This window comes from Oncorhynchus mykiss, chromosome 2 (assembly GCF_057628025.1).
Source record: "Oncorhynchus mykiss isolate SJ-2025 chromosome 2, ASM5762802v1, whole genome shotgun sequence".
Lineage (NCBI taxonomy): Eukaryota > Metazoa > Chordata > Actinopteri > Salmoniformes > Salmonidae > Oncorhynchus > Oncorhynchus mykiss.
The window spans coordinates 54,920,918-54,935,696 of NC_143023.1; the positions used below are offsets into that span (position 1 = coordinate 54,920,918).

The window sequence follows — 14,779 nt, forward strand, 5'->3', positions numbered from 1 at the left end:
CATCGCCGGTAGGATAGTCAGTTTTACGAGGGTATGTTTGGCAGCATGAGTGAAGGATGCTTTGAGAAATAGGAAACTGATTATAGATAATTTTGGATTGGAGATGTTTAATGTGAGTCTGGAAGGAGAGTTTACAGTCTAACCAGACACCTAGGTATTTGCAGTTGTCCACATATTCTAAGTCAGAACCGTCCAGAGTAGTGATGTTAGTCAAGCGGGCAGCGATCAGTTAAAGAGCATACATTTAGTTTTACTAGTATTTAAGAGCAGTTGGAGGCCACGGAAGGAGTGTTGTATGGAATTGAAGCACGTTTGGAGGTTTGTTAACAGTGTCCAAAGAAGGGTCAGATATATACAGAATGGTGTCGTCTGCATAGAGGTGGATCAGAGAATCACCAGCAGCAAGAGCGACATCATTAATATATACAGAGAAGAGAATCGGCCCGGGAATTGAACGCTGTGGGACTCCCATAGAGACTGCCAGAGGTCTGGACAACAGGCCCTCCAATTTGACACATTGAACTCTGTCTGAGAAGTAGTTGGTGAACCAGGCGAGGCAGTCGTTTGAGAAACCAAGGCTATTGAGTCTGCCGATAAGAATGTTGTGATTGACAGAGTCGAAAGCCTTGGCCAGAGCGATGAATACGGCTGCACAGTACGGTCTTATCGATGGAGTTTATGATATCATTTAGGACCTTGAGCGTGGCTGAAATGCACCCATGACCAGCTCGGAAACCAGATTACATTGCGGAAAAGGTACGGTGGGATTCAAAATGGCCGGTGATCTGTTTGTTAACTTCGCTTTTGAAGATTTTAGAAAGGCAGGGCGGATATAGGTCTGTAACAGTTTGGGGCTAGAGCAGTGGTTCTCAATCCTGGTCCGGGGGACCCAAAGGGGTGCACACCTGATTCAAATCAAAGCCTTTTGATGAGTTTATCATTTTAATCAGCTGTGTAGTGCTAGGGCAAAAACAATTGTGCACCCTTTGGGTCCCCAGGACCTGGATTGAAACACTCTAGACCACTGGTTATGGCCACTGGTTATGACCGTGGCAGCTTTCCAATCTTTAGGGATCTCAGACTATACGAAAGAGGTTGAACAGGCTAGTAATAAGAGTGGCAACAATTGCGGCAGATCATTTTAGAAAGAGAGGGTCCAGATTGTCTAGCCCAGCTGATTTGTAGGGATTCAGATTTTGCAACGCTTTCAGAACATCAGCTGCCTGGATTCGGGTGAAGGAGAAGTGGGGGGGGGTCAAGGGCAGTCAAGTCACGAGAGAACAAGGGGCTATCTGTTCTTAGTTCTACATTTTTTGAAAGGGGCATGCTTATTAAGATGGTGAGGAAGGCACTTTTAAAGAACAACCAGGCATCCTCTACTGACGGGACTAGGTCAATACCCTTCCAGGATACCCGGGGCATGTCAATTAGAAAGGCCTGCTCGCTGAAGTATTTTAGGGAGCGTTTGACAGTGGTGAGGGGTGGTCGTTTGACCGCAGACCCATTACGGACGCAAGCAATGATTGCTGAGATCCTGGTTGAAGACAGCAAAGGTGTTTTTGAAGGGCACGTTGGTCAGGATGATATCTATGATGGTGCCTGTGTTTACGGATGTAGGGTTTTTACCTGCTAGGTTCCGTGATAATTTGCGTGAGATTGAGGGCATCTAGCTTAGATTGTAGGACAGCCGGGGTGTTAAGCATATCCCAGTTTAGGTCACCTAACAGTACGAAATCTGAAGATAGACGGGGGGCAATCAATTTACATATGGTGTCCAGGGACAGCTGGGGGCTATAACAAGCAGCAACAGTGAGAAACTAATTTCTGGATAGGTGGATTTTTAAAAGTAGAAGCTTGAACTGTTTGGGTACAGACCTAGATAGTAAGACAGAACTCTAAAGCTAACTCCGCCCCCTTCAGCAGAATAATGATGCATTTAGCCATTTCAGGTGAAAAATAACCCCAGCAGAAAAGATATAGAAAATACAAATTCACCTCAAAACAAAAATCAGCTTTTTAGGAACATGTTTTATTTCCTATTTCAATCATGATGTTAGAAAAAGATCAAACAAGACAAAGCCATATACACTGCTGTCCATTCTGTGGCGATTGTTCGAGGGACGTTGCTCAGAAGTCTAAAAACTAACTGGGAAGTTCTCACATTTTCCTGCAACTCTTCATCTTATCCCTTAGTGATTCTTTCATGATGACAATAAACTTGAAGTTGGAATTCTGTTACTGATTTGGACTTTTTTACCATGGTGGTTATTCACAAAAGGATTTAAGAAATTTGAACAGTCCCGATCTGGAACCGATCTCCGACATATCCTCCAGGCACTTATATATATATAAAAAAAAAACACATTCCACGATGGCTACGATTTTAAGTTGATGGCTGGGTCGCATTCATTAGGGTACACAGTAACAAAATGTTTTACAATGGAAAGCGAAAACTAGCATTTCTAAATGGACAACTTCAGCTAGTACCCCCCTGTTTCATTCAGTCCATTTTCTTCCATTTGGTGCCTATTGAATACCTTGGTCTAAAGTCCCTGAGATGTCAGTCCCTTGGCTCAGTCATCAGGTTCAGTAACACACTGCTCCACAATGTCCCGCAGGTTGGGGTTCTCCATAGCAGCTGCTACTCTCTCCTTGTCGTTGATCTGTTTGTTAACTGGAGGGAAATGGATAAAATCACAATAGGTTTCCTTCTATTGTCCAACTGCATAAATGGGACCAAATGGGTTTGAACCTGGATTGTCTGAGCACCACAAGTAATGTTATTCCCGCTGAGCTAAAGCCTGATGGTCTGTAAAATATTACCAATAGGAGTTCACAGAATTACTGGTTTCATAAGACAAATTCTAGTCGGGCTTTTCGTGTGTAAATACAAAATATATCCAATGTCTGACATTTCTCTTTTATTCAAAATACATTTTCTGGAGATATGGTTAAGGTGGTGTTGTAAGTAATAACACTTACTATCTTCCTCAGTAGAATGGGTTCCCTCAGAAATGAAAATGTCCAACTGTTGAACAAGAACAGATACATTTCCACTTTTTTTAATAACAATAAATAAGCAATTCATCTGCATGAAGTTGGAAAAACTAAGTGTGTGTTCCCACAGACAGGTCTAATCAGGGAGAAGGGTTGGAGGTTCGCGCACCAGAGATACAACCAGAGCCAGAAAACAACCACACTGCATTTTCATAGGAGCCCCTTTGTTCCAGAGGCACCGCATTATAAACCAAGGCAGCACAAAAGGGGAGAAGATTTTACAACACTGTTTTCCATTTAAATCATTGGCTTCAGAGACTACCCTTGGAAATAAGACAAAGCGCTATGCATCAAAGGTTTGGAAAAATAGGACTTTTCGTAATGATAAATCACTGGATGAGAGAACGTGTCCTTACTAAACAGACTAACATTTTGTGCATCAACATTGATTTAGGGATTAGTTGTATGATAACACTTTTCCTCTGATGGGTGTAATCCCCTCGCTGCTTACCTTGTGTTTAAACGGCAAGCATCTTTGCAGTTTAACTTGTAAGCACAGGCCTGAAACACACGTTACAGAATAACTTACATTGATGTCTGAAGTAGGCAATTTCTGTGTTTCCCCAAGGGTTTCTTTTAAGCAGCGGTGGCAGAGTTAGGGGGGGTATACATCTATATTATATTTATTATACCCGCTGCTGAACACATATAGGGGAAACAGATTAAAAAAATATATATATATATATATATCCATAGAAGAGTTAATTGACCCTGTGGGAAGGTCATGTTACAAAGAGAGTGAAAAGCGGGGGTTTCTCATGAGACTGCCATTTAACATTTGTCCCCTTCAGAGAATGATTGGGAACATTCACTGAGTGTTAAAAACATTAGGAACACCTTCCTAATATTGAATTTCACACCCTTTTCCCCACAGAACAGCCTCAATTCGCCAGGGCATGGACTCTACAAGGTGTTGAAAGCGGTTGGCTGGATGTTCTTTGGGTGGAGTACCATTCTTGACACATGGGAAACTGTTGTGAGAAACCCAGCGGCGTTGCAGTTCTTGACACACAAATCAGTGCGCATGGTACATACTACCATACCCCGCTCAAAAGGTACTTAAATATTTTGTGTTGCCAATTCATACATATACAAGCCACGTCTCAATTATCTCCAGGCTTGCAATTCCTTACTTTACCTGTCTCCTCCCCTTCATCTACACTGATTGAAGTGGATTTAACAAGTGGCATCAATAATGGATCATAGCTTTCACCTAGAATGACCTGGTCGGTCTGTCATGGAATGAGCAGGTGTTCCTAATGTTTCTTACACTCAGTAGGTCTAGACAAAGTAGATCAAAGTAGATCAATGCTACATTAAGTCAGACCACCTATGTCGAGTTACTTGACAACCTTGTGGAAGTAGAAACTGAAACTAGTGGAAGTATAAAATGCAAAGTCTGTTGCATTTCAGTCATGCCAGTCTGAGTGCACTAATACGCCAGAGTATGGTTGGAGAGGTTGGAGAGGTGCCTGCTTGTGCTCCAGTTATCGGTCAATGGCCACCGATGCCACTATAGCTTCAAAGACATTGCATGGCACTTTATCGTATCCCTATTTATTAAAAGGATAGGAAAAGGGGCCTCACAGACTCTTACATTCTCTGCCTGTGCTGCCAACTTTAAGGTAGACAAGAATGTAGTAGAAATAGTTGTAGCTCTATAAGAACGGTAGCCTGAGTGTCAGTCTGTTTATGCTATCATGCCAACTCCTTGTCACTCGTTATGTTAGGCTTGACAGCAACAGCAATGGAAGCAATGGAGATGTCAACAGCACAAACAGATCTGCGACAAGACTATGAGACTGCCACTGTAGTGTTGTCACATAAAACATTGTATCAGTATGGATGCAAGAGGCTAAATATCTATTTCTGTTCATGTCAGTTATGAACAGTTGTTTCTTATCAGTTGAAACAGAGACACACCGATTAGTGTTGCCAGAGAGCAGTGTGGGACAGTTGGGGAGAACTTGATAATTATGAGATACTCGTCCTCTCCAAGCTCTTGGACTTCAACACATTCTTCTGACACGACATCCAATTCCTCCAACGTGTTAGGTTTCTCTGGGTCTCGAATAGTGCGTATGACATCTGGGGAAAGAAATTGGGGTTGAGGTGGTGAACAAGCACATCACTTAGAAATGTTAACTATTTCAGCTGGTTATACTGACAACTAGCTAGCTATCAGTTGAAATTAGCAGTTTCCAAATGTTTCATTATCATAGAGAAAATAAGAAATTGTAAAACAATCTCAGATCTTTTAGTGCGGTCTCTCCGTTGGTCACTTAGGCGTTACAACCATTGTGACCTGTACTCTGTTGGCTGGCCCTCGCTTCATACTCGTCGCCAAACCCACTGACTCCATGTCATCTACAAGACCCTGCTAGGTAAAGTCCCCCCTTATCTCAGCTCACTGGTCACCATCGCATCACCCACCTATAGCACGCACTCCATCAGGTATATCTCTCTGGTCACCCCCAAAACCAATTATTTCTTTGGCCGCCTCGCCTTCCAGTTCTCTGCTGCTCTCTAGCTTTAAGCACCAACTGTCAGATCAGCTCACTGCACCTGTACATAGCCCATCTATAATTTAGCCCAAACAACTACCTCTCCCCCTACTGTATTTATTTATTTAGCTCCTTTGCACCCCATTATTTATATTACTACCTTGCACATTCTTCCACTGCAAATCTACCATTCCAGTGTTTTACTTGCTATATTGTATTTACTTCGCCACCATGGCCTTTTTTGCCTTTGCCTCCATAATCTCACCCCATTTGCTCACATTGTATATAGATTTATTTTTCTACTGTATTATTGACTATGTTTGTTTTACGCCATGTGTAACTCTGTTGTTGTATGTGTCGAACTGCTTTGCTTTATCTTGGCCAGGTCTCAATTGTAAATGAGAACTTGTTCTCAACTTGCCTACCTGGTTAAATAAAGTTTAAATAAAAAAATAAAATAAAAAACAACGACCAGACTTGTCAACACACAAACTGTTCTGGGACCAGGCTAGATAACCATAACTGGCCTAGTTAAATAAAAGGTTAAATCGAATGAATAAAAAAATACTAGCACGCAGCCTAGAAAACCTGTCTATAACGTTAGCGAACTAGCTCTCGAACTAGCTGTATCAAGATGCAAATAAACCAATTTACCGTATACTTCTAATGCTTTCTCTTCCATATTTTGTGTCCTTGGTGCATTCGTGTTGTCTGGCAATCCGATGAACTGCAATACTTTGTGACTCAATGTAACTAAGTGAGACAAAGCCAGACACTATTTGAAATTTTCATATACTCGAGCTTTCAGAGAGACTTTGACATCAGTGTTTTCACGCTCCGCTAAACTAGACAGTATGTTCACCGTTTAATAAAACATACTAGCATATGGATTGGCTCATCAACGCGGTTTTTATAAGAAGACTTAAGCTTTGACATCTGCGTAGGTTGTGACAAACAAAAAGTCGTCACTAGTTAACACAGTAACAAAGTTATAAACCCCGCCCATTTAAAAAACAACGCTATCTTAATTTTAAACATAACGCTAACCTTAACCACAATGCTTAACCATACATAACCCTAACCTTAAATGAATCGCAAAAAGTACATGTTTGTTTTCATACATTTTTACGTTAGCAAACATGTTCTTTGTGGCTGTGTTATCTAGTGGGAAGCAAAACGAAAGCCTGTGCTGGCTGTTTACTTCCTCCTTCAGATTCAGGCGAAAGCAAACGCTGCAAGATGTATACAAGTTCGGTCTTCTGCTCAGCATGCATAATCATTTAGGAATTATTATTTGGTTTATTCATTAATTTATCAATATTTTCAATATATTGCCTTTAAACGGCAATTTGTGGTGTAAAATATCAAGGTTTCAACAGTGATGCTATCCTTGCTTCTGCTTTTCTTTTAAGTTTTATGGAAGACTACATATATTCCATTGCAGACATATAAAAAACAAATTAAACAACCATCACACTACTTCAGTCACAGTTCAAAGCACACCGCCACACAGGCTCAGGTGGCTGTGAGCAAGGAGCATTCATCGACAGGATTCCTTGTAATGCCTCGGGAAAAAATATATGAGCGCTATCCTTGCTTGATTATTACTGTCTTTTATGTATATATTTTTTTCGTTTTCCTATTGGGCAATAGTTAATCAGCTGATACAGAGAACCCATGTCATGTGATTTGTGTCAGGATGTAGGTAAGAATGTTTACGTGAAAGAGGAACACACGTCCACGAAAAGAAAACGATAATGTCCAAATTCTGTTTTAATTGTTCTCTCATTTGACGACAAGTCGACAGCTGACTATATGCAACTGCAAATAGATAAATTACATATGAGATCGTATCAGTTGTAAGGCATCTGCATCAAATTCGACATGATTATGATAAATATGTTGCACAGATCTGAAACTCGAGATAACTGTGCATTAGAAGTCGCTCTCATCCCGGAGAGCAACCTCTGTGAAAATGTTGTGGACACAGCAAAAGCTAAAATGGCCCAAGGCTGCTCCTTGCTCTGTTGCTTGAGTGGTGCTGGGGGGCTGACAGTCGGCGACATTTCAGAGAGCAAGGCACCGGGGAGAACGGTGGATGGCACATATACAGAGTGAGTAAAGTGAGCTAAAAGAAATGTAAACTGCCATATGCATTTGTTTCCACATTGATGATGGGATTGGTTCACACATCTCTTGTCTGTCTGTCTGTCTGTCTGTCTCTGTCTGTCTGTCTGTCTGTCTCTGTCTGTCTGTCTGTGCGTGGGTGCGTGCTATATCTTCAAAAAGTTCTCTAATTGAATGAATTCCTCGTTGTCTGTAGCTTTGCCTGGGAGGAGGTGACAGTTTACAATGGAGCCCGTGGCAACCCTAGACTTCTGGCTGTGAGCTCTGAGTGTGAGTTGACACTGTATGAACTGGAAGCAGAGGGCCCTACCTCTGGCCCTCTTGTCTCTGCCTCTGAGTTCACAGCAGAGAAGCTACTGCAGCTGGTCAAGGAGAAAGCCCAGAGTACGTGACACCAATGTCTTTATCATTATCAATTTAATTCAGATTGAAGGTAGTGGATTATATTTGTCTTCGAGACCACATTAGGGTACACTGAATTAGCAGTTGTGCCTGAAGTTATACTCATTGTTATTTTCATAGCTTTGAGTGTTATTTTACATAAATTCCAACTTTAATCTATCCATATGAATTCGTAACCTATACTAAACTGCACTGCTTGCATTTTGATTCTGCAGGTGTGGCTGAGGTGGTGTCCTTGAGGCTGCTGTCCTTTGTGGATGCCAGAAGCTTTCTCCTGCTCAACTCCAGTGTTGTGGTACAGCTGCAGTGGCAGCAGGGGGCTGAACCGGAGACCCTGTCCTGCTGCAGCATCGTTCTGCCCCCAAAGGCCCCCCTGGACACATGCACTGACTACCAGCTCTGCAGAGGCATACTCTTTGTGTTGACCACAGCTGGAGTCATATGTATCCTTAGCATTTTAATGTGTAGTAGTTAGCCCTGAGACACAGGGCTGTGTAGACTTCTATGGTGTCTAGCCATAACTGCCATAGGAGTCTACAGGCATCTCTCACAACTAAGTAGTAGGATCCTACTCTGATCCTGATTGTCATTCAGTATACTGCTCTATCTTTAACACAGTGCTCCAGATGTGTTTGACAGTGCTGAGGGGAGGAAGCTGGCCAGTGTAGACCTGCCCTCGTACCACACTGCTGGGCTGGGGGAAGATGAGCTGGCCCCCTACCTGGACTCCTTCTGTCTCCTCCAGGTGTCTCCTGACCTGGGTACTGCTGTTGCTGCCACTCAGTCTAACACTGCCTTTGCTGTCGACCTCAACCACTACTTCAGGTATTTCAGCAGTAAACAGGGAAGAACTATCACTGGGACTCGCCAAGAAGGTTTACTTGTGATTCAATCTGTTCAGTCCACCTGGATGTCTCACAATTGTTTTTTTCTTGATTCCTTGCTTCCTTTTTCTTTGCCTCTTTCCCAAAAGGCATTCAAGGAGAACATGCTTGGTTCCGCCCTTGGTACCTTTTCCTTCAATGTGTTTTTAGGAGGCGAGGAGAGAGGACACGAGCCATTAAGGGAAGGCAAATTGAGAAGGGTTTCCGATGAGCCCCTTCTTCCTTTAATTGACAGAAGTTGTTGTGGCTTTTTCCTGTTGTCCTGGTAGGATGTACCCAGAGCATCTGATGTGTCGAGTGGTCCCCAGTCGCCCTCCCCTCAGGCCCCAGGGTCCCTGTGACGAGGACAGCCTCTCCAGCTCCATCTACAGCCACACTGTGCTGGGCACCTCCTTCAGCACTGACCGGTAAGAGGAAGAGCATAGAATAGAACAGAATAGAATTCTTTGTCAGTGTTGTACATTGCATTTTAGTTAAAGGGGAGTGTATTGTATACCATTTTTTGTTTTTATCTTTAATCCCCTGAAAGTTAAATGAGGTAAATAATTATTTGTTTTCCTCTCTCCCCCTTCCCGTTATCTCCAGGTCCTGGGAAGCTAGGCTGACTTCTCTGTACAACAAGGCCAAGGCTACCCCTCCCTCTTCTCCTCAGACTCTGGGGGCTCCTTGGTTTAAGGATTTCCCCCACATCGAGTGTGGGCGGGCAGCTATCGCTGCCAAGCTCTCCCAGAGCAGAGTCCCATCAGGGGGAGCCACCATGCAGTTCTCTGTGCCCGACACAACTGCCCCAGTGCTGCTCTCTGTCTCTGAATTCTCCACTGTGTTGACCTTTGGCTCCCCTGGTAACAGCGAGACAACTGTGGCCTTCTGGGATCTGCAGTCCCAGAGTGTTACCTACCACCGGCCCACCTCGCCCACCGTGCCTATCCAGCGTACCGCAGAGGAGCAGCTCAGCCTGCTTCTGAAGAGTGAGTCTGCTACTGCACACATATGAGAGGTGTTTAGTGTTCCTGAGTGGTCCAGTCTCAGCCATGACTCAAATCTGCTTGAAAATCAGAGACAAGGTTTGAATATTGCTGTCCATCAATGATTCCCAACCAAATTTACTGAGCTAGATCAATGTTGACGAAAAAAAAGGTCACTTTTCAGTTTGTCGATCAGTATAAGGTACTATCCGCTTGCCAGGACAAGTATAAAACCATGGGTCAGACAAGAAGACAGATGGGTCAGACAAGAAAACCATGGGTCAGACAAGAAGAAAATAGATTAAAGTTAGATTGGACAAGTAAAAAAATACATCTTACAACCACGCAATGTGTTGCACACTGTCCTCCAAATTTCTGCAGAGCGCATTGGACTATAATATTGTAGGCCTGCATTGACCGTGACGAGCGGTGATTCAATCATGCAGTCAGAAGAATATGTTTTCGTGATCAAAGCGTGCGTAGTGGACTGTACACATTTGTTGATATTCATTGCTAGTCAGTGAGCCCATTTATAGCACATTTTTTGTCAGAATTAAAATCCTGGAAAATGAATGTTGTGTGCATCACCTGCATGTGGCATTGGGTTGCTGCCAAAGGAGCAAAAGAGACATTTGCGCAGAAGATAAAATAATGACATACAACAAACTAGCAAGATTACCAGCCAAACTACACTATGTTTTGAATTGGCTGTCTCGCTAGTTAACTATTTAGCTATTTGCATGTATTATTGTCATGTCTGATGTCTTAAAATAGCTCCACAGGCACTGGTGTATAATGGCAAATGACAGACATGCAGATGATACGGGTGCACAGTTGATGAAACCATGGTCATTTCAGGATGCGCCTGCAGGAAGGGTACCACATGAGGGAGGAGGATGTCTTCCCTGTAACGCACAGCGTTGAGTTTACCTGCAACGACAACAAGCTCAGTCCGATGATGCTGTGACACACCTCCCCAGACCATGACGGACCCTCCACCTCCAAATCGATCCCGCTCCAGAGTACAGGCCTCGGTGTAACGCTCATTCCTTCGACGATAAACACGAATCTGACCATCACCCCTGGTGAGACAAAACCACAACTCGTCAGTGAAGAGCACTTTTTGCCAGTTCTGTCTGGTCCAGTGACGGTGGGTTTGTGCCCATAGGCGACGTTGTTGCCGGTGATGTCTGTTGAGGACCTGCCTTACAACAGGCTTACAAGCCCTCAGTCCATCCTATCTCAGCCTATTGCGGACAGTCTGAGCACTGATGGAGGGATTGTGTGTTCCTGGTGTAACTCGGGCAGTTGTTGTTGCCATCCTGTACCTGTCACGCAGGTGGGATGTTCGGATGTACCGATCTTCTGCAAGTGTTGTTATACGTGGTCTGCCACTGCGAGGACGATCAGCTGTCCGTCCTTTCTCCCTGTAGTGCTGTCTTCGGTTGCTCACAGTACGGACATTGAGATTTATTGCCCTGGCCACATCTGCAGTCCTCATGTCTCCTTACAGCATTCCTAAGGCACGTTCACGCAGTTGAGCAGGGACCCTGGGCATCTTTCTTTTGGTGTTTTTCAGTGTCAGTAGAAAGGCCTCTTTAGTGTCCTAAGTTGTCATTACTGTGACCTTAATTGCCTACCGTCTGTAAGCTGTTTGTGTCTTAATGACTGTTCAACAGGTGCATGTTCATTAATTGTTTATGGTTCAGTGAAGCATGGTAAACAGTGTTTAAACATTTACAATGAAGATCTGTGAAGTTATTTGGATTTTTACGAATTATCTTTGAAAGACAGGGTCCTGAAAAAGGGATGTTTCTTTTTTTGCTGAGTTTACTATCCATGATTGGCTCTGGAGGGTTTTCAGTGTGTGAATTGGCTGACATCAGTCCGGGGCAGCCTGAAGCCCTTGCTTTGGATTCGGCGGGGGAGAGTGAACCATTGGTGGTGAATGCGCCTTTGATGGCGTTTTTCTCCCCTGCAGCAGAGTTCCTCCAGATTTGGGAAAGGTATTTCCTGTCCCTGCAGCGGTGAACCGTTACTTAACCCAGTTTAAAGATCTTGCTGATTTAGTGGCGAGTTTCTTTATTACAGAGTATAACAAGGGGGCTAGTCCTAGCTCAGAGGTTCCTTGGGCAGGGAATCAGAACGCGCAGTTCCTTCCTCAAGTCCAGACACGGTTTTCAAGAGTGGTGGATATGAAAACAAAAATGACAACCCTGGTTCCTGGAGATCATCCACCTGTTGGCCGGGACCCGTAGGTTGAGGCAGTCTCTCCTTTTCAGAGCTCTTTGGTTGACATTTTGATGTTCTTGCAATAGCTTTTTGGGCGGAGCCTTTCTTTTTCCACATTGAGTCTGTGGACCTGAAGTTCCTTTCCTAGAAATTTGCACTGCTCATGGTGTCGGCAAAATACGTTGGGCATCTCCACGCACTTCCTGTTTTAAGTTTGCACCTGGCAACTCCAAAGTGAAACTACATCCTAATCCAGTTGTTCTCAAGGTTATGCCTATGAGGGGGGGTCGCTGGCTTTTGAGCAGTCTGTTTCTCACCCCCACCATTTGTTTCCGGTGAACCACGAAGGCAGCATGGCCTATATGGATAGGAACAAGGATATTGTGACCAGCTTTTTTGTCTGTTTCGCTAATCCAGCTCGGGATAGGGTTCTTTCTAAGCAGCGTCTGTCTTGTTGGAGTGTGGCGGCTTCTTGGGCATTGTTCATGGGCATGAAGATTGGTGATATCTGTGCTGCAGCGAGTTGGGGTTCCCCCACATACCTTTTGTGAAATTGGATTGATTGGATGTAACTGCTCCCAGTTTTCTGTGGGATTGAACCTTGGGCTATGGCAGCGCGCGAGTACACAGTTTACAGGTTGCTGCAGGTTTTTTGTCGGAATCCTGCAGTAACCATTTTGATGGTGGATCTTTGATGTTATGGGGCTATTTTGCTTCCACAGGTCCTGGGGCTATTGTTAAGGTCAACGGCATCATAAACTTTTTCCCAGTCAGTACCAGGAGATTTTAGCCAAAAACCTGGTTACCTCCTCTGCCAGGAGGCTGAAACTTGGCCGTAAATGGATCTTCTAGCAAGACAATAACCCCAAGCATACATCAAAATCCACAAATAAATGATTAGTTATAAATGATTAGAAAATCAACATTTTGCAATGGCCATCTCAGTCTCCGGATTTGAAAACCTGCAGTTTGAATGAAAAAGATCAGTCCATAAGCGCTGACTAAGGATATCAATGATCTGGAAGGATTCTGTATAGAGGAATCGTCTAAGATCGTTCCACATGAGTTCTCCAACTCATAAAACAAGGGAGAGTAAGGCTCAGTGCCTTTCTCCTCGCTAGGTGAGGTATTGTTAAACTAAAATCTCTTTCTCTGAGCAATTGTTTTACTGCTAAAATAAAATAATATAATTTCCAAATGTTTTGTGTGCGTAAAATATAGCTCAGTATATTTATTTATTTTATACAGTAATTTTTGCTCATCTTTATCAAGGGTGTCAGTAATTTTAGACCCCACTGTAGGTTGCCCTTAGAGTTGTGCAAAGTTGGTTGAATCTTATTCTAAGCTGTAATCTGATTCACAGCTGTAATGGCTGCCAAAAGTGCTTCTACCAAGTATTACCTCTGGGTTGTGAAGACATATGCAATCATTATTATTATACCATTTTTTTTGTCTTTTTTATTAATTTGGGAAATATTCTATAATATTCTTTCACTTTCAAAATGTGGATTAGGTTGTGTAGATCGGTAAGAAAAAAATCAAATGCAATACTTTTTTAGATACCACTTGCACACTTTTCTTCTGTAAAAATTGTGAGTAGACTTTCACTGTACTGTATGTTTGGCACTGTATGTTTTCATTATTCATGTGTGTATGGATGTTGAGTGTAGCTCTTGTGTGTTGCAGCGTCAGGCCTGTCCCTGGTGCTGTTTGCTGTGTCACAGGAGGAGCTGCTCAACAGACTAATGGTATTTGGCAGTGCTGGCACAGTGGACTCTCTGTGCCACCTTAATGAATGGGGCCGCTGCGCCATCCCCATTCACGCCTTGCAGGTAGGAGGCCTGGGGCCCGTTCAGTTGGCTAAATGGTTTGCTTAATTTCACAACAGTACGTACTGAACGACACATGCCTTTGTCTTGTATTTGTAGGCTGGTCTAAAGAACCACCAGTTGGACACAGTGGACTTCTTCCTGAAGAGCAAAAAGAACGTCCTGACTCCACCCTCTGGGTATATTCTAGCTGACCAATCAGCTACCATCTCAACCCAGAGCCAGCTGAAGAGTAAGGCCTTTACAATCAATTTCATATTAATCACATAAAGCCCTAGAATCCTAAAATAAATACTTAGTATTATTGTAATTGTATGCCATAGTAATTAATACTAAGTACAAATTTGACATGCATCAAATCTAATATTATTTGTCACATGCGCTGAATACAACGTAGACCTTACTTACAGCCCTTAACCAATAGTGCAGTTCAAGAAATAGTTAAGAAAATATTTATTACATTTAAATTAAGTAAAAAATTAAAAGTAACACAGTAGAATTGCATAACAATAACAAGGCTATATGTAGGTAGGGGTGAAGTGACTATGCATAGATGATAAGATGAATCTCAGAGAGTAACAGCAGTGTAAGAACAAGGGGGGGTCAATGTAAATAGTCTGTAGAGCTTTTGGAAGATCTGGGGACCCATGCCAAATCGTTTCAGTCTCCTGAGGGGGAAAAGGTGTTGTCGTACCCTCTTCACGTCTGTCTTGGTGTGTTTGGACCATGATGTTGATGCTACACTATTTTAGGTCTTTGTGCAGGGGCGACACCTCCCT

General features: G+C 43.2%; 2 protein-coding genes across 9 annotated transcripts in view; one reads left to right on the top strand and one right to left on the bottom strand.

Moving 5' to 3' along the window:
* Positions 1-2,008: 2,008 nt before the first annotated feature.
* ciao2a (cytosolic iron-sulfur assembly component 2A) lies at positions 2,009-6,791 on the bottom strand. The gene is made up of 5 exons (XM_021565587.3): positions 6,216-6,791; positions 4,981-5,145; positions 3,509-3,558; positions 2,983-3,028; positions 2,009-2,674 (listed from the first exon to the last, which is right to left on the bottom strand). Exons 1-5 carry the CDS (start codon positions 6,241-6,243, stop codon positions 2,574-2,576), a joined length of 390 nt encoding a protein of 129 aa, XP_021421262.1. The 5' UTR covers positions 6,244-6,791; the 3' UTR covers positions 2,009-2,573.
* spg11 (SPG11 vesicle trafficking associated, spatacsin) overlaps positions 6,773-14,779 on the top strand; it is a 98,400-nt gene continuing 90,393 nt past the window's right edge. For all 8 annotated transcript variants that reach the window (XM_021565598.3, XM_090202360.1, XM_021565615.3 and 5 more), the window contains exons 1-8: positions 6,773-7,675; positions 7,885-8,072; positions 8,306-8,533; positions 8,717-8,915; positions 9,244-9,381; positions 9,560-9,942; positions 13,858-14,003; positions 14,100-14,232. In XM_021565598.3, the coding sequence (XP_021421273.3) occupies positions 7,446-7,675; positions 7,885-8,072; positions 8,306-8,533; positions 8,717-8,915; positions 9,244-9,381; positions 9,560-9,942; positions 13,858-14,003; positions 14,100-14,232 (1,645 nt within the window). In that variant the 5' untranslated portion in view covers positions 6,773-7,445. The remainder of the gene's footprint in view (positions 7,676-7,884; positions 8,073-8,305; positions 8,534-8,716; positions 8,916-9,243; positions 9,382-9,559; positions 9,943-13,857; positions 14,004-14,099; positions 14,233-14,779) is intronic.